The 25129-nt window shown below is 36.7% G+C and overlaps 1 protein-coding gene across 1 annotated transcript in view; it reads left to right on the top strand.

Annotated features, from left to right (window-relative positions):
- The window catches only part of wdr27 (WD repeat domain 27), a 58399-nt gene extending 34007 nt beyond the window's left edge, over window positions 1-24392 (top strand). Inside the window, exons 23-24 of the mRNA XM_065296405.2 lie at window positions 3452-3550; window positions 23913-24392. Of these exons, the coding sequence (XP_065152477.1) occupies window positions 3452-3550; window positions 23913-23981 (168 nt within the window). The 3' untranslated portion in view covers window positions 23982-24392. The remainder of the gene's footprint in view (window positions 1-3451; window positions 3551-23912) is intronic.
- Window positions 24393-25129: the final 737 nt, after the last annotated feature.

Below are 25129 nucleotides of genomic sequence, written 5' to 3'. Positions count from 1 at the left end.
AATTGACAGATTTTCAATATAAAAAGTGATTGTGGACTGGATTTTTTTTACCTTTTTCAAAGTCTTGGGCATGCCAAAGATTGGTAAAAATATTGGCATTGATGTAGTTTTAGTTTTTGTGCAGGATCTTTTTTTTCCTCATTTACTGGTTTTGCGCCATTGACTTCCAATATAACAACATTTTTTGATTGCAAAACCATGACACCATATTATCATGCATTCTTGATTGTTGGCGGTTTTTCCTTTTGCTAAGAGGTAAAATTTGTCATTTTTACTGTTGATCACCATGCGGCAACATTATCCCTTTTTAAAATCATGTAAATTTTTTGTAAGCATTTGGTAGTACTGAGGTTGATTAACAGATTTCTTATAAATTTCTTATAAATTTTTTCAAAATATGTGTCAATATAAGATTTTTCACCAAAAATAACTCCATTTGCTGAAACACAGAGAAAGGTGTGGCCAAATTAAGACATAAAAAAACTAAAATGGCCTCAACAACTCATAAGGGTTAACATTGCCATTGATGAGTGTTATACAATTCATAAGACTAATGCTGTGTTTACACAAGACGTAGTAGAGGCGGCAAGCGCGCGTGATTTCAATCTTAAGTCAGTGAAGACGTGTTGACGCGCGTCTGGAGGTCCTGCTGCGCAAATGAGGCATTTAGCCCGGTGCGGAAGACGCGTTTCCGCCTCATTCACGCGAATGGTGCGAATTGAACGTATGGCGCGGTACGTGCAAATCGTGCTTGTTGTGCATTTTGCGTTTTACGTGAATTTGCGTCTGACGCCCAAGTTGAAAAATGTGCACTTTGGTGGATTTTTGCGCCGCGTGAACCAATCAGGAGCCTGCTTGCTGCTGTGGTGCCAGCCCCTTCCTGAGTCCCTCATTCAGTATGAAGGCTTGATATTGTCCGTGAGCAGTCACCCGGAGCTATACGACACAGATTCTTATTTCTATAGAGACAGAAATAAAAATGACCTCGCTTGGAAAAGTGTCAGTGAGGACATTGGGCAACCTGATAAGTTGTAAATACACATTTCACTTTTGAGTCACGTGACGTATATTGACCCGCGCCATTTATTTTCCCCCTATAGTAGGGTGACTAAATACAAACCGGTAACTCTCTCAATAAATGCACATCAACATCAGCCATCCTGCAAACAGACAACCGCATAGCTCCTGCCCCTCCCACAAGAAGCGGGTTTTGCCTCTGACGCACGTCAAATGTTGCTTTTTCCGCGCGTCTACTTCGCTCTACACGCGCGAATGCATTCAAACTGTTCAAACTAGGCGCGGTAGACTCTATTTTGACGCCTGAAACACGGTTGGTGTAAATGCTGCATAATGATTCATATTGGAGATAAAAATTTGTATCTGGTAGTTTTGCATTATGATGTGAGTGTATATTAGCGTGATTTTTCTATGGCATTTGCGATCATTTGGAACCGGAAGCGGTGCATGATGTAAGACTTAACAAGGAATAGTCAGAAAAGTAAATGATCCTGTGAATCTGTTTATGACAGACACAACCCTCTTTTTCTTATAAACTAAACACAAAGAGAAAATGCTAATTATGTTAAATGCGGTGTTTCCCTTTAGTAAGCACTTGAATTATTTTTCCTGGATTTTAAAGGTGATGTCTGTAATTGCTGTAGCACTAATAGCTCCAAATGGAATTCCAAAGATAACGGGAAAAGACAAACTTTAAAAGTTGGCTTAAAGATAAGCTGGTAATTTGAATTAATTGCAAGTTAGTTGTATGCAGGTCTCTCTCTCTCTCTCTCTCTCTCTCTCTCTCTCTCTCTCTCTCTCTCTTCTGAGTATTTCTTATCACACAGCAGCAGCTGCATCACATTTACTGCTGAGGTTCTTTATGTCCATGGCCAGATTTGTCAAAACAATTCACTCTTCTGAGGACAATAGTGTCTCAAGATGTCTCATCCATACTTTCACGATGTTGTAGTTTTAAAAAAGTTTTGTTTTTCCACTGATCGAACCACTGACCGATTGACCTTCAACAAAGTGATAAACGTACCTCGACAATTCCTTAAAAAGAAAACATGGCGAAAAGTGGGTTTTGGTCTGTGCGGTCACTTGTGAGTGACCTAGATTTAAGATTTCATAAATCTGAAGATTTAGTTAAAACTCTTAATAACCCACCATTCTTTTAAACATAAAAGTTTTTTACTGCTGTGATCGTGTACAAGTTTTCAGTCTGCGCTCAGGTCAGTGAAATAACACGTGCGTGTTGATGGCTGTTATTAATCACCAGCACTGGGCAAAGCCGGAAAAGTTTGAGTGGATCTCCACGGCACTGCCCGATTTCCAGTGTTTCTTGGAAGCTGGCGCGCAAAACGGTAGTGAGCTACTATTCTGTTGTTTGTGGCTGTCTTGAGAGTTCCAGAAGCCAGATGCATTTGTCGATGTCTTTTATATTTTACTGACAAATGCAGTAAAGGGATCCCCCTCCCTCCAAAATATTCCATGACCAAGTTACATTATTTCCAAGCCATAAGACAGATTCAAGTACGATCAACAAAAAATGATTGATTCTGTGTCACATTTAGGAGTGATGACAGGGTAAACGTGTCCAGTTGTGGTATTTCCTTTAAGCTTTTTACCATGTGTAGCCCATAAGAGGATAAAGTAGAGACAATGTCATGAGATTTTCTATTGAATGATATTTATTGGTTATAAAGATAAGCAGGTAATTGGAATTATTTTCCACTAAGATACCGTTTAAGATCATGTGCTGATTTCAAAGATAAAACTGAATTGTAGAAAGTATCTACTGGCCATCTAGATTGTGACTGACTGCCAAACTGTTTTCACCAAAAGATGACCAGAATAACCAGAAATACCACCAAGGAGGTTCTGTAGTTGCACCACCTGTCTTTGCTATCAGTCAGTAGTTTTGGTTTTTCACACTTGAAATTGTTAGCCAAGGGTGATTTGGGGTTTTTCTGGATTAGGGGTGTTTTGTTCAGAATAAGCATGAGTGGCCTGTTCCTTCTTACATCATGTAAAGCTTTATATTAAAGCTGTTATGTGCATTTTAGCAAGATCTACGAGTGAGATTGCAACCAACCTCAATGTCGAAACGCAATAAGAAGATACGGTAGCTGCGACAGGACAAACATGTCATCATCTGAGACAAAGTAGGAATGAAACACGCTCTGTAGAACAGTTTGTCCGTTAGGTCTAGAAACATGATGGCGTATGTAGATAAAATGTATGTAGATAAAAACGGCTCATTCTAATGTAATAAAAACAATATAGTTAATTATCTAAGGTCTTTATACACCACTAATAATATAGTTATGTGTATTATATTGCATTTCTGTCAAGAGATCCTTTTAAAACACATTGCACCTTTAATGGCAATAATGTGTGCTATGTGTGCTATGTCATTAAATATGTGCTATGACTTTGACCCTTCTTTTAGGCTTATATATATGACACACGCAGCAGCGGCTTTCTTCATAAGCTCCAGAGACACTCTGATACAGTCTTAAATGTCACTTTCAATCCTGCTAATCCAGAGGTAAGTTGGAACTGTTAAACTCATTAAGCAATAACTGTAAAACAGTTGCTGAAGGATTTACCAGTGATTACAATGCATCAAAATATGTACATGTGTAACTGAAATGAAATAAAAAACATTTTTAAGTTACTTTAACTTAAAAAAATCTTTTTTTATAAGCAACTTGTTGTTATAAGTTATGTCAACTTATCGCAGGTAAAACTTAAAATAGTTGGGTGAATTGACTTGCCAAACCAAGTTGTTTTAATTTCATGCTGCATTTTTTACAGGGAACACTCTAAAAAAAGGTGCTAGAAAAAGCTCGTAATCATAGTTGAACCATTTTTAGTGCTATATAGCACCTATAAAGCACCTAAGAACCATCCGGAGTGATAATAGCACCACTATAGCCCCAGATATGGTTCTACATAGCACAATAGGTTCTTCACAGGTGCTACACAGGTACTACATGATTTTCAAGAATTTCTTCGTTTTTTTTTTTTGCCTTGTTTTCAGTAAAAATATCTAAAAATTCTTAAATTAAATGAAGATGCTTTTTAAAAATTTTCTTGAATTTAGTGTTTAAGAAAACTGTTTACATTTTTTTTTTTTTTTGCTTACCCCACTGGCAGATTTTTTTTTGCTTGTTTTATGCAAAAACTCACTTAAATTTGATATTTTTGGTCTTAAAAGTAGACTTCTTTTCTTGGGTATATATATATATATATATATATATATATATATATATATATATATATATATATTTTAAGAAAGGCAAGGCCGATCACACAATTCAGTATGCAAACAGATCTGTCATTGCTACTTCAAACAATTTGTTGAATGCTTTGTTAACAATTTGTAAATGTTATCAAGAAGTAACAAGAAGTCAGGATGTGCGTAGGAGTATCAGGGAGAATAAAAGCATTCCAGTACAGTTAAAATCTATGCCTTAACCTCCATAACCTAGGTGTCAGTTTTCATTTATACTTTTGCGGCATTGTTGCGTCAACGTGCAATTACACATGCAGATCTCTAGTAGCCAGCATCCACGGGCAGCTTGTTATATACGAATTTGGAGAAGCATCAGCTCTGATGTAGGTAAATAGACAGCAACTTGTTACAGCTTAAGTTGTTAAATATCGCTCCTCACATCATTCTTTGTTTTTAGGGGTTCTAGCAGACCAATCACACACTGCAAAAAAATTCTTACTTAGTATTTTTGTCTCATTTTCAGTACAAATATCTACAAATTCTTAAATGAAGATGCATTTTCTTGATGAGCAAATTTACCTATTTAGTCTAATTTTAGACAAAAACATACAATTTAAAGGGACACTCCACATTTTTGAAAATATCATTTTCTAGCTCCCCTAGAGTTAAACATTAGATTTTTACCGTTTTTAAATCCATTCAGCCGATCTCCAGGTCTGGCAGTACCACTTTTAGCATAGCTTAGCATAATCCATTGAATCTGATTAGACCATTAGCATCGCGCTCAAAAATAACCAATGAGTTTCGATTTTTTTATTTAAAACCTGACTCTTCTGTAGTTACATTGTGTACTAAAACTGATGGAAAATTTAAAGTTGCAAATTTCTAGGCAGATATAGCTAGGAACTATACTCTCATTCTGGTGTAATAATCAAGGACTTTGCTGCTCCTACCATGGCTGCAGCAGGCGCAATAATATTACGCAATACCCGAAAGTAGTCCCCTTGGTTACTAGCAGGGGACTATTTTCAGTCACTGCGTAATATCATTGTGCCTGCAGCAGCCATGTTACGGCAGAAAATGTGCCTATTTTCAAAAAAGTTTAGTGTCCCCTTTAAGTGTATTTGTGCTTAAAACAAGCGAAAATGCTTTAATTCAAGAAAATTTCAAGAAATCAAATTTTCTTACCCCATTGGCAGATTTTTTTTTTGCTTGTTTTAAGCACAGATTCACTTCAATTAGATATTTTTGTCTAAAAACAAGACTTATTTTCTTTTCTTTTTCTCATCAAGAAAATATATCTTTTTTTATATTTGTCCTGAAAACAAGACAAAAATATTAAGCAGGAAAATCATTTTGCAGTGCAACGCTTGCGGTGTACGGTACACGTCTACGTGTAGTCTATTGCATACAGTCAATGCAGAAGTAAATCGGGCTTTAGGTTGTATATAAGCATTCTAGTAAAATTTGAAGACTTGAATCATCTTAATCATTCTATATTTTGTGTGTCTGTGTGCCTGTTCTTTTGTCTTGCTCGTGTCTGTTTTTGTAACAAGAACTAAGTAGAAAGAGTAGCTTCCCTTGTACTCACAAATGCCAGATTACAATAACATACCTTGCTATGAAACCTCCTCAACTCATTCATTTTATATTTTTCTCAGTGTGTATTTTGTCTCATTGCCTTTCTTTGGGACCTATAAGGAAGCCCATCTTCCTTTCACCGTAAACTAGATCCACAGAAAAAGCTTCAACAGGAGGTTTCAAGCAGTGAATCAAAGATTCAGTAGAGAGATCACAGCACGAGTCTTCACACCCCTCACCCTGCCCAGCGTATCCTCACCTCGGTCTCACTTTTCCAACTCAACACATCATTCATGCGGGCCTGTTACAGCCATCAAACTGCTATTTTAATAAATAGAGTCCTCATGTTGATTGTTAGTCATACATAACCAGCGCCAACAAACGTCTTTGTTTCATTCTTATGTTTTTGTTCGAACCCATTCGCCAACTGTGCTAATGCTAGAGGAAGCAACAGTTTTTTATGTAAATGACTACGAGTGTAGTCGAAGATATTTTGTGTTCTGGTTTTATGTGTTTGGAGGGCTGTAAATCAACTGTATGTACAGTTCTTGATGAAACTTTTTCCCATGTTGCCATCATAATCACAACAGCGATTTAATGTTCCTTTAGTAGCTACGAATCGAGTATTTAACTTGCGAATTGGCACACTTCATCACACTTTGTTTTTGATCAGCGGAAGGTAGCGCGTACGATAGTGCCGTAACCATTTCCAGAGGAACACAGAGAGAAGCGAGTGGTAATTTATAAGGCTGTAAAATATATTTTTTTGGTTTTAACACTACAATACTTTTTTGCAAGGGAAAGTGTGATTCATGCATCCAAAATTGTAGGATTTATAAAGCGATTAGCGCACGTCTCCGATTCTCTGGGTGAACGTGATGTCCGTGGCCGTGAAAGCTAGGCGCGATCTTACTTGATGTGAAAAGATTCTCGTCATCCTCTGGTCGGTATATCAATGAAAGAGCTGAAGTCTTGCCTTCTCTCTGGCCCTTGAGTGAATGATCCTCTAAAATACTGATGTGATGTGCTATCCATTAAGGGCTTCAGCACATGGAAACTGTAGGAATATGGTATCTTTGGCAAACAAACGCTAGTGATTTAAAACGTCAAATAAAATACTTTACCAGCATCTGCTGTATTACACACCAACTTGATTAACTGTTGATAGGTTTTCAGTCAGGAATATATCAGTGTGATTTTAAACTTGAAAATCTATGACAGATGTGGACACAAAACGTATTTGCTCAGTTAAGCCACACTTTGTCTTCGTAGCTCAGTTGATAGAGCATCACAAGTCATGGTTTGATTCCCAAGGAACACACATACTGATAAACTACACAATCTCATGGCAATTTGTATGTTTTTTACGAGATGGATAAATTGTATTAATTCACTCTAAATTTTGCTTGGTAGATATTGGACAGAACACATTTTGGGTTATAAATAAACCTATGCTGGGTTGTTGTTAACCCAAGTATGACTTGAAACAACCCAGCATAGGTTTATTTATTAACCCAACATGGGTTCTGTCCAATATTGGGTTAAAAATAACTCAGCAGAATCGTTCAATCACATTTGTGTGTTTTTGTATGATTTGCATTTTTACCCCTGTGATGTTATTGTTGTTGTTTTAATATTGGTTTTAATATTGCTTTTTCAGCAATGACACTGTCTAAGTCAGCTGACACTGGCTAAGCTAGTACTCTCTATGTTACATTATTATTCCACTCGCTACAAACATCCGAATTATCCAGAATAGGTAAAAATTCCTACACTGAAAAAGCAACTTGTTAAATTTACTTTAAAAAATCTTTGTAACAATTTGCACGAACTTTTTTAAAGTAAAATTTACTGCTTTTTTAGGTACAACTTACCCAAAATCAAATAAAATCTACTATGCGTAAAACATTTGTTAAATAATTAAGTAAATGTCACTTAATTATTTTTATTTTAGGAGTTTTATTTTAGAAAATCTATTACTTTAATGCATTACAATGAAACATTGCTGTCCTAAAATATTAAATAAATCTTGAAACAAAATCTTATTTTGTTGTTTTCTTTAACATAGTTAAACTTACTCTTATAAATGGCATTATAACACAAAATTCATGATTCTTCACGTAAAACACGCAAAACTGCGTTTTTGACATGCATTGTCAGTACTGTGGAGAGAAATACAATAAAATGTTCTGAACAGGGTCTAAAAAATTTTGTGTGGTTTTTAACCTAGGGCTGGGTAACTATTGGACAGAACACATTGCTGGGTTAAAATGACCCAAATAATCGATTGTTTTTACCCAACTGCTGGGTTATTGTTAATCAACCATGTTTAAACAACCCAGCAGTTGGGTTAAAACAACCCATTATTTGGGTCATTTTAACCCAGAAATGTGTTCTGTCCAATAGTTACCCAGCCCTGGGTTAAAAACAACCCAATATTTTTTAGAGTGTGGAAGTAAACACTGTTTACCTGAATGGTATCTTCACAAAATTATAATTTACAACAAAATCTATAATCATCATTTTTTAATTAAAATTTACTTACTATTCCGTCATTTTGTACAAGACATAATTATACTGTAAGTGCATTTATTATCAATCTTTTTCTCAATAAAGTTAATATTACTATGTAGAAATTATGAGGGTTAATCTAAAAAAGTTAGTTTTTTTTAGTGTATAAATGTATAGCTTGAATGCACTATAAGTCACACTGGATAAAAGTGTCTGCCAATAAATTTAAATATTAATTTGTTTGAGATTAAATAATGACAAAAATTCATTGTAGAGTATTCATAATAAAGAGATATAACAAACAAAATAATTTTTCATGTTTTGAAATGCTTTAATCAAACTAGGCCCAAGATGATTTTATGTGAATGTAGAGTATGAAGTTGGTTCAGGTGTCCTACCAAAAAAACACAAGTTGATTTTCCCCACAACCAAGTGTAAACACTGTGGTGCTATCAAAACATTGCTCTGTTTGTTTGAGCATTCCTTGTTTTTTGGGGGGGAGTAGTTATATAGCGACGCTAGTACTAACAAAATATTTCTGTAGGTTTATAATATTTGAGTTACAGTGTAGCTTTAACAGTAGTTAAATACTTTTTCCAGCAAGTAGCAGTGTAGCGCGACCAGACGCTACATTACGTTGTGTCTCCTCCGCAAAGCCTTTTAGCAGCATCTTCTTTTCTTCTCAGATCACAAATGCTAATTGTTCATTACTTCCATCTATTGTTATTGATAATTAAATACACCAAGTGCAGTGGTAAAGTCGACACACTCATCTGAAGATGTAGAGATTAATTACCCATTGCCATATTTGTCCAAGTTCATATCTCTTAAAAAACAAACAGTAAAGCGTACACATTCGTATGTAATCAATGCAAGCCAAAGAATTGTCCGTCTGCATCGAAAACTTTAAGAAAATACAAGAATATATATTTTAAATTAATCCTCCCACCTTATTGCTTTTATATCACATGTCTCTTTCATGTTTCCCATTATTCTAAAATTCTATATGTAATGCCACATTTTATAACAAACACTAATGCTGTGTTTGCGCCACTACTTTAGCATTTGTCAGTCAAACAGAAAAATAAATGTAGATATAACTGATATTATACTTATACACTTACAGAAGTGCATTTATTAAACCACGTGATTTAATTATACACTGGAAAAAAGCTGTAATTATGTAGCTGGTTGCTAGTAACTTACTGTAGATGATAAAAACTGAAAATGTTTTATGTTTACTTAAAGGATTAGTCAATTTTCTTAAAAAAATCCAGATAATTTACTCACCACCATGTCATTCAAAATGTTGATGTCTTTCTTTGTTCAGTCGAGAAGAAATTATGTTTTTTGAGGAAAACATACCATGGATTTTTCTCATTTTAATGGACTTTAATAGAACCCAACACTTAATACTTAACTCAACACTTAACAGTTTTTTTAAACGGAGTTTCAAAGGACTGTAAACGATCCCAAACGAGGCATAAGGGTCTTATCTAACAAGAAAAAAAATATGCACTTTTAAAACACAACTTCTTGTCTTCCTCCGGTCCTGAAAAGCGCCAGTGCGACCTCACGCAAACGCGTTGTGACGTAGAAAGGTCACGTGTTACATATATGAAACGCACATTTGCGGACCATTTTAAACAATAAACTGACACAAAGACATTAATTAGTATCATTCCACATCCAACAACGTCGGAACGGTCCTCTTTCTCCACACTTGTAAACATTGGGGCGTAGTTTTGCGTTCGTATTGCGTGATGTCGCGCTGGCACGTCACACGACCGGAGGAAGACGAGAAGTTGTGTTTTAAAAGTGCATATTTTTTTCTTGTCAAAAATGACAATCGTTTTGCTAGATAATACTCTGAGTCCTTTGAAACTCCGTTGAAAAAACGATTTTTTTTTAAAAATGATTTATAATTCATATCATAAAGAGCTGAAATAAGTGTTTCTAAGTAATTTAAAACATTTTGTGCTTTCTATTTTTTTTTTTTTACTAGTAACTACTTTTTCAGATGGGTAGCTTCGCTGTAGTTTAACTACTTTTATTGATTCGTAGCTTGTAGTTTATCTACTACAGTTTTAAAGTAGCTTCCCTACACTGGTTTTACCATCCAATAGCAGGAACTTGTTTGGAAGCCATTTCTTATTTTTCAAAATTTGATCTGTTTTGATATTTTCCTGTATTTTTTATGTGTGGTTTAAGTGAACAAATACTTGTCAGAGTCGATGGTCTAGTGGGAGCGCTCCGAAATGTGGTGCTTTTGCACTTTCGGCGACCCGAGTTCGATTCCCAGCTCGTGGTCATTTGCCGATCCCATACCCCTCTCTCCTCCCTGTACTTTCCTTTCCTCATTTACTGTTAATAAATAAAGGCAAAAACAAAAAAAAAACAAAAAAAAAAGTGTACAAATACTTTTGGGAACACATTATCTCAGACTTCAGAGTTAGATTTATGATGGAGTCTGTCTTATTACCTCCTGACCCCCTTTATGTTTGCTTGATTCTTTTAGCACTTTATTTTGGCTTCCAGTCTTCCTCTGTCTTTATCTCAAAGCCTTTCAAAAAGTTTCTTAAAACTTTTCAGAGCCTTGTTAAATTCTGGATCCCGGCAATGGTTGTGGTGCCGTATAAATCATCAGTCATGGACTGAACACGTCTTATCATAGTGGAAAAAGTATGTGCTTATCTGCTTTGCTCTGTTTACTAATAGGAAAGCTTGAAGAGAGAAACTTTCACTGGCAGCTCTTGAAATGTACCACATGTACAGTATTTTATTAAGTAGCTAGACCTCCCATTACATTAATACCTTATAGATGCTTAGAACATGCAAATGATACTTTAAAGCATGCTTGTGTAAAGCGCATTGTTACACAGCCATTCAGAACATGGTTCAGTAATTTTTTCATGTTAACCACAAATAGGAAAAACAGTTCGTATTTGAACACTTCCTCTTAAATGGTTTTGATTCTGTTGTATGAGAGGATTTATAGGAAATGATTTAATATTCTCTTTGACATGTTTCTCCTGTAAAACTAATTAAAACTGAAGCAGCACGGGTGATGAGTCTCAAAGGAAAGAGTTATTGAGCATAAAATATCTGGTCAAATCTGGATCCAAATTTCTCTGTCATTGTGAAATATAAACATTTTTGTGGGCAATCCATCATTGTGCAACCACACGTCAGCCTGACATAGTCTGAAGAGCCCTGGAGAAGATCACTTAAGTCACCCACATCAAAGTTTGACAAACACAGAGGTTGTGTAGGTTTGTACTGTCAATATTTTGAGCATTGCATGAAGAAATGTCATCACATCACTTGGAAATTTCCAATAATTTATCTTAGTTTCATGTCAATGCTCAAAGTATGACAATGGGTGTGTTTTTGTTGTTTACAGTAGATCAAGCACTTTAACTGATCATCCCAAACTGTAACTGATTACAGGATCACATTTCATGGCCTCAACATACAGTACACAAACTAACGCGGGGTTAATTGTAACACGGACACATATTTATACAGGGCCGAGCAATCCGTGCTTTTGATCTTTTTCTTCTGTGAATTTGTAAAACGTTTTGATGTGTTTTGGTTAAGATATTGAACAAAGAGTGTTTTGGAGGCATGGAAGTAAATAAAAAAAAATTCTTGGGTTGGGTGTGTAAGTCACTAAATTCAACCTTATATTATTTTAATCACTGTCTTGTTACCTAAAATATAACACCATTTTGAAACATGTCAGCAACTGCTAATAAATGAAAAATTTTCTAGCAGGTGTTACAACAAACCCTCTGTACCCCATCTATGCGGTAAGTTGTAAAATTTGCACTTCTGTCACATTCGGTGTAATTGTACGATAACGGTAGGTCCCACAAACAATCTATAAAGGGGCATGCACACCAAAGCTCGGCTGGAAAAGCTATCTTTTGGTGTCCGCCTGCTCTTTTCAGCCGACTGCCAGCTTTCGACAGCTGAGCGCTTTGGTTTCTGTCATACTTTTGGTTTATCAGTAGTTGTACGATGTGCCAATTGGTTGTTGTGATATTTGTCCCACCCCTCCTCCACTGTGATTAGACGGCTACTGATATTTACAAGCTAAACTTTTTACTCAAAGTTGAATATTTTTCAACTCCCGGCACTCAACGCTAATGCTGCGTTCAGACCAGCCGCCGTAGTGGCGTCAAGCGCAAGTGATTTCATTTTTAAGTCAATGTAAAGACGCATTGACGCACGTCTGGAGGGCTCACGGTGCGAATAGGGCGTGTAGCGCGCCGTGTAACGGGGTGTGTAACGCGATAGATGTGATTCCGCCTCATTCGCGCTGCGCGGTAGATGCAATTCTGCCTCATTCCCGCGGTAGATGTGATGCCGCCTCTTTCATGCGTCTAGTTCGCGCGAATGGCGTGAGTTGAGCGTTGCCGCAGGAAACAGGCAAGTTGAAAAATTTTAACTTTGGCGGAAAAATGTGCCGTGTTAACCAATCAGGAGCTGGCTCTAGGAATGACGTGATTACAGAAAGCGAGACGTGATTCCCATGACACGAATTTCCGCGTGAATTTCTCGATAACTACAATTTCACGCGCGTCTTTCGCAGGTTAATGAACCGAGTAAACTCAAAATGTTCAAGCAGCAAACTAGACACGGTAGACGCGAATTTGACGCCTCAAACGCGGCTGGTGTGAACCCACGGTAAGGGGGCATGCACACCAAAGCTTTTACGCCAGCGGCTGGTGCATGTTTTCAGTTGTTTCCAATGGAAGCTCAGCGTTTTTCAAATAAGCCAGCAACTAGCGGTTTTCTTCCACACTGAAAACCGGCGCTCTGTAGTTTTTCCTCGCTCGGCGCTGAGCATCGAGAGTTGAAAGAGATTAAACTTTGTGTGAAAAGCTTCGCTTGTCAATGTCAGTTCAACCGTGTCACAGCTCAAGTATCACAGCTACTAAATCGCTCGGCTGAAGAAAGCTGGCGCTCAGCTGAAAAAACAGCTGGTAATTGGTGTCCTCCAGGCGTTTTCAGCCGCGTTTAAAAGTTTTGCTGTGTCCCGCCCCTAACCATGGAAAAATGTGGAATGCCGAATTTTTCAGTGTAGAAAAAAGCCAGCTACTTCCATTGGAAATACTTAAAAAAACATACGCCAGCCGCCAGCCGCCAGCCTAAAAGCTTTTTACACGGCTGAAAAAGCCCGGAGGACACCGAATGCCAGCTGTTTGATCAGCTGAGCGCCGGCCTTCTTCAGCTGAGCGCTTTGGTTACTGTGATACTTCTGATTTGTTTATCAGTCGTTGTACGATGCGGCGGTTGGTTGTTGTGATATTTGTCCCGCCCTCCTCCACTGTGATTGGACGGCCGCGTGAGAACTGACATTGACGAGCGGAGCTTTTCACTTAAAGTTGTATCTCGTTCAACTCTCGGCGCTCAGCTGCCGATTTCCGGCTTTCAGCGCGGAAAAAAAATGCTAGCTGCTGGCTGATTTGAAAAAGGAGCTTCCATTGGAAACAACTGAAAACATGCGACGGCCGCGGGCGTAAAAGCTTTGGTGTGCACGCCCCTTAAGGGGTTTGGCATATCCCAGACTTTTAAACTCGGCTGAAAATGCCTGGAGGACGCCGAATGCCAGCTGTTTTTCAGCTGAGCGCTTTGGTAGCTCTGATACTTGAGCTGTGAGCCTGTTGGTTGCTGTGGTAATGTCCCGCCCCTCCTTCACTGTGATTATTAGACGGCCGTGTGAGAACTGACATTGAAGAGCGGAGCTTTTAACCCAAAGTTGAGTATTTTTCAACTCTCTGCGCTGAACGCAGAAAAACCGCTGAGCGCTGGTTTTCTGCGCGGAAGAAAATAGCTAACTGCTGGCTTTTTTGAAAAATGCAAACAATTGAAAACATGCGCCGGCCGCAGGCGTAAACGTTTTGGTGTACACGCCCCCTTAGTGTTCATTCGTAACAGAGATGTGTGTGTTGATTGTGTAAAAAATGATTAATTTATAACTTAAATATTTTTTGAATGATAAAAGCCAAAAGCGTTACTTTGTGCCCCGCTCTCCCCTAGTCCTCCAACATAAAGTCCATGTAACAAACCCCATACATTCAGAAAAAGACTTAAGTTGTAATTGTCATAGTTTTTGTAAAGGGTTTCCTGTAGCCGCCTGCAGGCTGTAGTGTCATGGTTACAGTATTTACAGTATTAACCTCAGCTAATACAATGTCATGCACCTGCTCTGCATTAAACGCTTCGCATTCTGTCCTCTTGCCATACATTTCACTGGTATGACATCTCTTTGGTACATTCAGGAACAATACAAAAAAGTACAAACATCAATTGTATGTTACTGTGTATGTTATATTTTAAAGCCAAAGTGTATTTAAAAGTAAGCCATGACCGAAATTTATATTTTTGGTTAACTGTAGTTTAATGGTGAACTAAATTTCTGGTTTAGTGTGGATTAAGGCGTTACCTGAGCGTTATTGATGAGGCTGTGTTTGTACATACGATAAAAACCACTGATGTAGACAAAGCCTGCTTGTTTTTCTTTGTAAGTTGTCTTAAACACAAAACAGCAGATGTTCAAGAGCAGCCTGTCTGTACTGGAGAAGGAAATGAAGTCGTCTCTGAAAAAAGGTCACCGGTTTATCACTTAATCTAGGTAAATTTCAATAATCAGCAGATTGACATCGTTATGCCAGAAAAAGCCATGTTCTCATTTCTTAGAAAAACATAAACATGCACATTTGGCTGCCTCTGATCCATCATCCTTTAATCACATAATCACATCCAGGCCTACAGTATATATTTTGTCTTATATTCTCCAGTGTGAATCGCTCCTGTTGTTTTGAGCTGGTATGGATATGCGGATGGCCTTGGGATTTGCAGGCAGCGTTTTGGCCTTTTCTTTGTTCTTCTTTCAGATTTCCAAGCTTGGAAATGGAAATTCTTAGTGATCCCTTTGTCGTCCTGGCTCTGTTACAGAGGTCTGGGTAGTTTAAAGGCAAAGTTCATGCATTCTTTGTTTCAAATCTCATTACTTTTGGACAACTAGACAGATAAAGAGCGCAGTATTTGATATTAGAAAGTCAATGTACAATATTTAACTAATGGAGATTGTGAGTGACCTGCAACCATGTTTACTCTAGTAATCCCATAAATGAAACTGCTTGACATTTTATTTCTGCATCCATATAGGTTCCCTACTGTATAAAATATATATTACTTCAGCACATTTAGTTGAAGCACATGGATTTTCTGAGCGCAAGAGTTATATCTTCAGGCAGAGACCGGACTTTATTGCATAAACAGCTGTAGCTGTATCTCTTGGCTGCTTTGTGACGATTGGACAGATCCTGCGCTAAGAAAGCCATGTAGCATTAAACGGCCACAAAGCCTTGAGGTCATCGCTTTAACTCTGCATTCATTCCCAGTGCCGTAATAAACAGATTCTTCCATTGAAATATTTTTGCAAGCTTTTTACTTGTGAAGAATGCGGTATTTATACTTATCCCATTCATTCTGGGGTAACAGGAGAAGCTTCAACCTAACACTATACCCAATTAAATACTGTATTTATCAAATTTGATTGGTAAATCATCGTAAAAATTAGTAGATGTAAATTATGCAGTCCCTTCAGAATAATGCGATTATGCGATCGCTTGATTTAACGCATAATCAGCCAAAGTCCGCATATTTATGTAGGTAACGAATTTTTTCAAATATGTCGCACTTTCTCCGCATAAATTGCAGATTTCTGTGCGCAAAATATGCAAGCTTGCATGATTTCATAATCCCCGCATTTTTGTAGCAAAAATCACATGTATCTTATAGCAGAAAGTTGAAAATGTTGCATTTACCTCACACAAGCGCAGCCATGTTCCGTGTTGTAATGGGAACGTTATGAAGTGACATGATTATGTGACGTGAACATCATTGAAAAGCTGCAAAAGCTGAAAATAGTTTTTGCAAGTTCACGCAATTTTTGCAAGTTCCCCCAAATTCATTGCATAAAATTGCATAAATATCCTGCATATTGCATCGCATTTTTTAAGAAACATGCGGCAAGATCAAGGATTTTTGGACGCAACAATCACAAAAAACCCGCTTATTTCTGGAAGGACTGATTATGTACTGTATCATTGTGTATCATTATCATATAATCATTATGTAATTTTTAGGTTATGGATGAATATGAAAATATTGACTGAGTGGTGCTAAAGCATGACTATAGAACCACTTAGGGTTCAACATAGCACAATATGGTTCTACACAGGCGCTACATTAGGTGCTGCTTAGCACTAAATATGGTTATCTTATGATAATGAGCCAGTGAACCACTTTTAGTGCTATTTAGCACCATTTTTAGAGTGTACTTTAGTTGTAACCATATAACTTAAAATTACACTCCATAGAATAATTGATCAAAAAAATCTCTGAAACGGTAATGAAATATGGCCTTTTTGGGTTTGACCTATAAATGACATATGCCATAATGCTTGTTATTTAGCCAATCAAATATCTTATTGTAGATATGATGACAACATTTTCAAAAACCTCAAAGCTCAAAAGCAGACATTTCCCTTTACAAAGATACCTGGATCGAAAAAGTTATCATATTTATGTTATGATATATCGAACCAAGTCTCACGGAGTTGCGTATAAATAGCACAAAGTGTAAAAATCGTGCAATACATACGCCAAATTCCACTTTGGCGTGCATATGATACGCCAGTCCTTCCCATTAACTGAAACGGCGCATCTTTTTTTGACGTTTTATGTATAGGTTTCTCAAAAAAAAACATTTTTTACCATTTACCTTGGGTATAGGGTTAGAACTACTTTTTTATATAAAAATGACATCCTAACCCAAACCCCAATTCTAACCCCAACTCCAAGCGACCATGTCTTAAATATAGACAAAAACATGGAGAAACCTGTATATTAAATAACCTCCTTAAGCAAATCTGAAATCTAACACTAAACCCAAGCGAAAATGGTTTAAAAAACTGAAAAAATTTGAGAAACCAATAAATAAAATGGCAAAAGGATGAGATGTTTAAGTGAAAGATTTTTACACTTCGTGCTATTTATACGCACCTATATGAGACTGAGTAGTAGAAATCAGAGGAAAAAGTTATATGGATGTATATGGATGTCAATTAAAGGTGTGTGACCGAAAATGCTGCTTATTCACATGTTTTTGCTACTTTCTCATTTTATCAGATATTTGCATGAAATTTGAACAGAAGGTAGCATTTTGTTAGTTCTTTCAAATAAAATCATGAACATTTACTGTTTTAGTTGGAATGGGCCATTTAGTTGGAATTTGTTTTTCATATTCAGACTCAGACCCATGGTTTTTAGAACGATGCCTCCAGTTCTGATGTTCTGACAGGACGTTCGCTAATCTACCACCTCAAACGTGACTACCAAATTTCCACGATTTATTTAAATATCTTCTTCTTCATAGATTTCGATATATTTTCCTCAGTACCAAGATAAAAGATATATATTTTGTCACACCTACCTTTCATTGGTGCCCTGAGTTGAGTGGAAGCACAACGACCGGTTGAAAGTGACAGAAATTTTCAAACAGTTGCTGTAAAATAAAAACACCTCAGGACTGAAAGCTCAAAATATCAAACGCTCCGGTGGTTCTTCTTCATGTATTTATTGTAGTATTTAGTAAAAAAAACTACAACCATGCGGCGAGAAGTGGATATGACATGCCATGTATTTTAAAGTAACACGCAGGTTTAAAAAGATTTTTCGACCCAGAAATTCGACGCCCATGCCCACGATTTCAATGAAAGGTGAATGTTTCTCAAGTAAAAGTCATTGACATCACGGGCATGCGCGCGTTTATTTAAACTAAGCGCTTTTGTTGCTATGATACGTCTGCTTTGTTTACCACTTGTTGAACGTTGCATTAGTTGGTTTTTGTGATATTTGTCACAGCCCTCCTCCACTGGGGTTGAATGCGCATGCACGCGATGTCAATGACTTTTACTTGAGAAACATTCACCTTTCCGTTCATTGGAAAAAAGGAAGTCATTGGGTTTGTAAACGATTACAGAACTTTCATTTTTGGGTAAACTTTTCCCTGAGTTCAATTTTTTATTAAGATAATTTAAGAACGTCGGCTTTTGTGTCATTAAGGTTAAGTCATTGTTGGCAAACGAAAGAGGCAAGAGAATAATACAGTAATTTAAACAGAGCACATGAAGATATCACAGTATGTGACTCACACGCCTGGCGTTTGAGCAAAATAGCTACTATGTAGTAATCCTTAGCTCTGGCCTTGACATCTACAGATGCACACAGCTTGACCACCTAGCAGACTTCAGTGAAAGTGAGTGAGATTTTCCATTTTGGGAATTTTACCCATGAGGCCAAATCTGGGACGTTCCTGTTAAAGGTAGTGCTAAAATGTGACCCTTCTGTGACATTTACAGCTGTCTTCTGTGATATCGCACAGGTTCTCCTACCACTATCAAACATCTATGCAGTACACTTGGCAAGTCAAATCAACCTACTATTTTAAGTTGACATAACTCAAAAACTATTTGAAAATGTTTAACTGAATTTGTTAAGTTAAAGTAACATAGAAATAAATGGTTTGACTTCATTTTTACAGTGTACTTTATTTGTCTTTGCATACTGGCACAGGCATCAGATTATGAAAATTAGTTTTTTGTTTACCTTGTGTAGTTTCTTTTGTTCGATCTACCGTTATTTAACAATGATAAGCAGCCGTTTTGTTTTTTAACAGACATACTGATTTTTGGCATAGTTTAGCACACTCTTAACTTTTGGAAAAGATGATTTAGGTGATGTTGTGTAGTCCAAGTAAACTATGTCTGATCCAGAGTCCGCTGTGAAATCTATCGCTCAAATCTGGCCTGCAAGATTAGGTATTGCAAAATGGAAATTGTGTTCAAGACAGATGCTTTGGGGATTTTGTGCCGTTATGTGATTTGCATAATTCCTAGAATCAGGTACTAAATATCTCAGACAGCATGTGGACATAAACAGTGCGATCAGAATGCCTGATATATGCAAGACCTGGGGTCATTCAACTAATATCTATTCTGAAAGATTGCTATGGATGGTATCCATCTTAAAGGAACACTCCACTTTTTTTGAAAATATGCTCATTTTCAAGCTCTCCTAGAGTAAAACATTATAGTCAAACAAAATAGTCCCCTGCTATGAAACTAACCAAGGGGACTATTTTCAGGCACTGCGTAATATCACTACGCCTCCTGCAGCCATGTTAAGGCAGCAAAGTCCTTGATTATTACACCTGAATGAGAGCCTAGAAAATCACAATTTTTAATTTTTCAATTGGTCTTAGTACACAATGTAACTACAGAAAAGTCAAGTTTTAAAGAGGAAAATTATTTATTAGCGCGATGCTAATGGTCTAATCAGATTCAATGGATTATGCTAAGCTATGCCAAACTCTAGGGGAGCTGGAAAATGAGCATATTTTCAAAAAAGTGGAGTGTCCCTTTAAGCCTATGGATGGAAATGTACAAGAATATGGTATTAAATAGAAATATGCAAAAGTCAAACAAGACTATAATCTCTAAAGAATGTTGGGTTTCAACCCATCGTTGGGTCAAAAAGGTTCAAACCCAGCTTTTGGGTTAAATTAACCCAGAAAAAGTTTATATTTGACCCAACAATGGGTTAAATCAACCCAGCATTTTGGATTTAAAAAAAAGAACAAGCAGAGGTTAAATTACAACCCAACAGGTTGGGTTCGTCCCTTTCTTTACCCAATGCTAGGTTAAAAATATATTGGCAATAAAGACTAAGGGAGTGTGTACACCAAGGCGTTTACGCCAGTGGCCGGCGCATGTTTTCAATTGTTTCCAATGAAACGTCCTGATGACTGGCATTTTTTTTCCCTGGGTGCTCTGCATTTTTTCTACGCTCAGCGCTGAGTGCCCAGAGTTAAAACATGTTCAACTTTGGGTGAAACTCTCCACTCGTCAATGTAACTTCTCACTCGGCCATCCAACCCCAGTGAAGGAGGGACGGGACAAATATCACAAAAAACAACTGGTTCAACAAGTGATAAACAAAGCAGACATATCATAGCAACAAAAGCACTTAGCTAAAAAACGCTGGAAAGTGCCCACATTCGGCGTCCACCTGGCATTTTCCAACTCTTTGGTATACACGCCACAAAAAAAGGGAATTTGTAGTCAAACTACGTGTTGTATGTCCCAATTTCTTCACTGCATCCTAACCATGCAAAACACATTCTCTCACCCAGTCTTTAACACATTAAGATTGGCGAATAGTGGAGTAAGCCAAGAAAGATGGCATATTTTCCTCATTGTATAACTCTTGTGGCTTTGGGCAGTGGCACTGTCAGTCTTCTTTGTCTCAGTTTTTCCTCTGAAGGTCCGCAGATTTATAAATTTTTTGGAGGCCCTTCTACCTGTATACACTGACATAAGCGGTGAATCTGGTGGCCAGCTTTCAGTTCTTCTTCCTACCTTTCGTATATAATTTTCAATCTGAGCTCTGAAATTTAAAGCTATTCACTTTAAACTCATACATAGATTGTATATCAATTTTTTGCTGGCAGTGTATCTGGCACTCGAAACCTAGATTTAATGGGCTACTACCAGACTTGTCCAAATGCAGTATATCCTGACGTCCACTCACTCATACCCCAATAAAATATTCCCATGTGTGCTGTGCGTATACATGTAAACATGTCTACAAGTTCACTCTTAAAACGGTTATGTTAGTTTAGGGACAACACACTAGACACATCTCTGTGTTATTATTGGAACACCACATTTTGTGTTGTTTTAACACATCTTGTGTTGTCCCTATTTGAACACAAAATGACACATAATGTGTTAAATAGCATATTTCTTACAGTGTTTGATGTCAGTTTGTACTTTCTGGAAGTATTCTTTACTTACTTAGCACTCCTGCAGTAAATTATAAAGTCGATTATTTTGGATGAAGAATTTAGATTTATGGTCAGGTTGCTTGTAAAATCATTTGTAGGTTGTAGTAAAAACAAAATCATGTAGTAGTATTACAGAATGAAATAAAGTTGAAGACGGGAGGATCAGGATGCATGGGAAAGTTTCATTTATTGTAGGTTGAGAGATTTATATTGGAACCTTTATATTGGAAACATGTATCCTTTCCAATTTTATTATCTGTTATTTCAATATCTTCATAAAAATGAAGGTAATAAAGCCATGTTTATACTGGATTTTTACTTGCACTTCATCCAAGATAGGTATTTTCCAATAAGCAACAATCATTTCAAGGCGTCAGAGAGAATTTTTGAATTTGTCATTAGACACCTTAATAAAATGTAGCTATATTGATGAAGTGAAAGTGACGTATATGCCAATGTATAGTACCCATGGGTGTCAGAGCCATTATATGTAGGTGAGATAAGACACACCTTCTTTTTAAGACCAATGATATTGGACCCACCCACTTTTTCTTTAATTTTGCTCATTTTTCTGTTTGTAAGGAAAGGACTATGGGTCTCATTCACTAATAATTGCGTACGTTTTTCGTATTTGTGTGTACACATGAACTTTTCATGAAAACTTTACGACTTATTCACAACAAGTGCGCACATGAATTTGTTCTTATACTTGTTCTTACGTAAGTGAATTTGGAGTGTCGGCCGCGTGCAAAAGGGTTGATAATTTGCATAAAACATGCCCAAACCAGCTTCATATAAGGGTTTTCCACAGCCCTTGTCCACAGAAAATTTCTTCTTATTTCTTCTTATTTATTATCGGCAAAGTTTCCGTTTTGCTTTGCATTTTAATTTGGGAGGTTTTGCTGTCGCTGGAGGAAGCCAGTGCTGTCCACGAACCGGAGTAACATTAAAAAAGTATTGGATGCGTTTACAAATATGACATTTAATTTATATGATAGAGACGCGCATCTGTATCTAAAATAAAACAAACAGGAGATCAAGTGATTGATGTTTGGGCTTCTCATTACATTTACATGAGGTTTACTTTAGGCATTAAAGGTAGGGTAACAGATTTGATCCTGAAACATTTTTTGTTATGCTGGTTAAAAGTCTCCTCACATCCTGATAACAATCACTGTGTTAAGTTGTTTAAATGTATTTGTAGAAATTTATGTCATCTGTGAAAGGCGTAGGACCAAAACATTTTCAACAAATCATAGATTTCGGTCCGAACGGACGTTTCCATTTTTGTCCCTCATACGTAAGCGTAATTTGAATGCCCACCGCGCAGCGGGTCCACGCAGACACCATACCATAACACCATAATATATAATACAGAAAATATTGTAATATAAAATATAATCATTTACATTTTATATATCAACATTATCATACACATTATAATTATAGCCTTGTATTTGATTACGTGATTATTGCATATGAGTGGTTTTAGGTTTTCTTGAATTTTTGCGTACATTAAGAAGAATTTTTGTTGAATCATAAGTTGTTTGTAAAAAACATCCGTATGCACATCACGCACACATTTGTGCACACATATGCTCAGTGAATGAGACCCAATATTTGGCAGAGATACAACTGTTTGAAAATGATGGTGCAAAAATCTAAATATTGAGAAAGTCGCCTTTTAAGTTGTCCAAATGAAGTCTATAGCAACTGCATCCAATCACAGAAATAAGTTTTGGAATATATTTTCGGTGGGAAATTTACAAAATACCTTCATTTTTACATAATATCCTAATTATTTTGTCATAAAAAATTATCATTTTGTCCCATACAATGTATTTTTGGCTTTTGATACAAATACCCGTGCTTCTTATGACTGATTTTGTGGTCCATGGTAACAAATAATCAAATTGAGAGTGAAAAATTTGGATCTGAAAGTGATTTTTTACAGACCAGATAATATGTTCCAAGCTCGTAATCCATTTAGCTTTTTAAACGTCTTTAAAATGTCTTTCAAGAGATTTAAATGTGTTCATCAAGACAGGTTTGTGATATTGTATCTTCAGAACCTACTCCATATTGCATCAGAGACAGTTTTATGTCACTCTGTAAAATCTTATTGGACAATATCCCACCTATGATAAAATAGTGAGCTCATCCTTGTTATCTCCGTTTCTCCTCTTCACACTTGTGAGATTTTCTTATGATTTGTGCCTATCAAACGGACAAAGACATTCAGTTAGTAAAAAATCCCTGAGCTGACAAGAATTGATGGGTTTCCAATTAACAAACTCCCGATTAAATGCGGTTTCGTGACTAAATGGCTAATTCGCTTCGGGAGAGCATAATTCAAAGCGCTGGACATAAAAGTTTATTGGCAAATATAAACAAATGAACCCCATCTTTTCAAGACCATCATTAAAGGCCAACAGATGTGTTATGAATAACATTTCTGCTTTGTCTGTGGTTTAACGCCAATACTCGATTAGGAAATTTTCTATTATGCCATTGATTACATAAAACAACATGTAAGATGTATTTTTGGAAGTTATAACATATTTACATTTAAAGCAAACAAGGTTAACTTTTTCTCATGCACTTATTTGTTCTGTAAAGATGCGGGATGTTTTATTAGTGATTTCTTTTTCACAGCTGTTGACTGGAACACTAAATGGAAAACTGGCTTTGTTTCATCCGACCGACTCCTTGCTTCTCCCTTAAGAGTGGGATGCAACCCAGACGGCTTAGTACTCGGTTTCTCAGGTCCAGCCCTAGTGCAGACTCAGCCTAATTTAACATCAGTGCTATTACTGTACTGACATTCCACCTCTGTGGGAACTACATCATGACCAGGATCTGTGATTTCATCATTACAGCCACAAGTGAAAACCTACAGATCTGACAACATGCTAACACCCTGAAACGCCGAGCCAAAGACGCACCCACGCAGAAAAGGCCATTTGAACTTCACATGCTATTGCAACAAGTTTGCATGCTGACAAAGACAATCTGTGAATTTGCACCAAACACATGCATATACATGTTATAGTTGTTTATGTTTATTGCACATGAATCTATGCTACCACTTGTTTCTGTGTGACAAATAAAACATCAGTAACTTGTGTGGGTTACTTGTTACTAAATGTATGCATGCAGACCAGTAAAAGATCAGTACAGTGCAAAAAATCTCTTTTTTACTTAGTATTTTTGTCTTGTTTTCAGTAGAAATATAAAAAAGTTCTTAAATCAAGATGTATTTTCTTGATGAGCAAATGACCTAAGAAAATAAGTCTAGTTTTAAGACAAAAAATATATACAATTTAAGTGAATTTGTACCGAGCCTCTAAGGTGACATTGGAGTAAAAAAATCTATAGTTTCATGTGCTCACATGAAACCTTCATGTCTCAAGTGAAACTTTCATGTGCAGAATTTTAGTTTTGCGTGCTCGCGTGAAACTATCGCGTGCTCGTGTTAAACTATCGTGCGCGCACGTGAAACTTTTAGCGATAGTTTCAGGTGAGCACAAAAATTCTGCACATGAAGGTTTCGTGTGAGCACATGAAACTTTATTTCATTTTTGCTCCATGTCCCCATGTACTTATTCCATTGGCAGATTTTTTTTTTTTTTTGCCGGGTGTTCAAAAAAAATTCTTAGTATTTTTGTCTTGTTTTCAGTAAAAATATCTAATAATTCTTAAATTAAGATGTTTTTAATTGAAGAGCAAAACGACCCAAGAAAATAAGTCTAGTTTTTAGACCAAAAATATCTAATTTAAAGGTGTAGCGGAGGATTTTCTTGAATTTTAGAAAAGAACCGCCTTCTCCACTTTTTAAAAAAAATGCAATTGCGCAACAGTCCTGAATGACA

Source organism: Paramisgurnus dabryanus, chromosome 20, assembly GCF_030506205.2.
Source record: "Paramisgurnus dabryanus chromosome 20, PD_genome_1.1, whole genome shotgun sequence".
In the NCBI taxonomy this organism is placed as follows: Eukaryota; Metazoa; Chordata; class Actinopteri; order Cypriniformes; family Cobitidae; genus Paramisgurnus; species Paramisgurnus dabryanus.
Note: the sequence above shows the minus strand (reverse complement) of the source record. Positions and strands in the feature narration are given on the sequence as shown.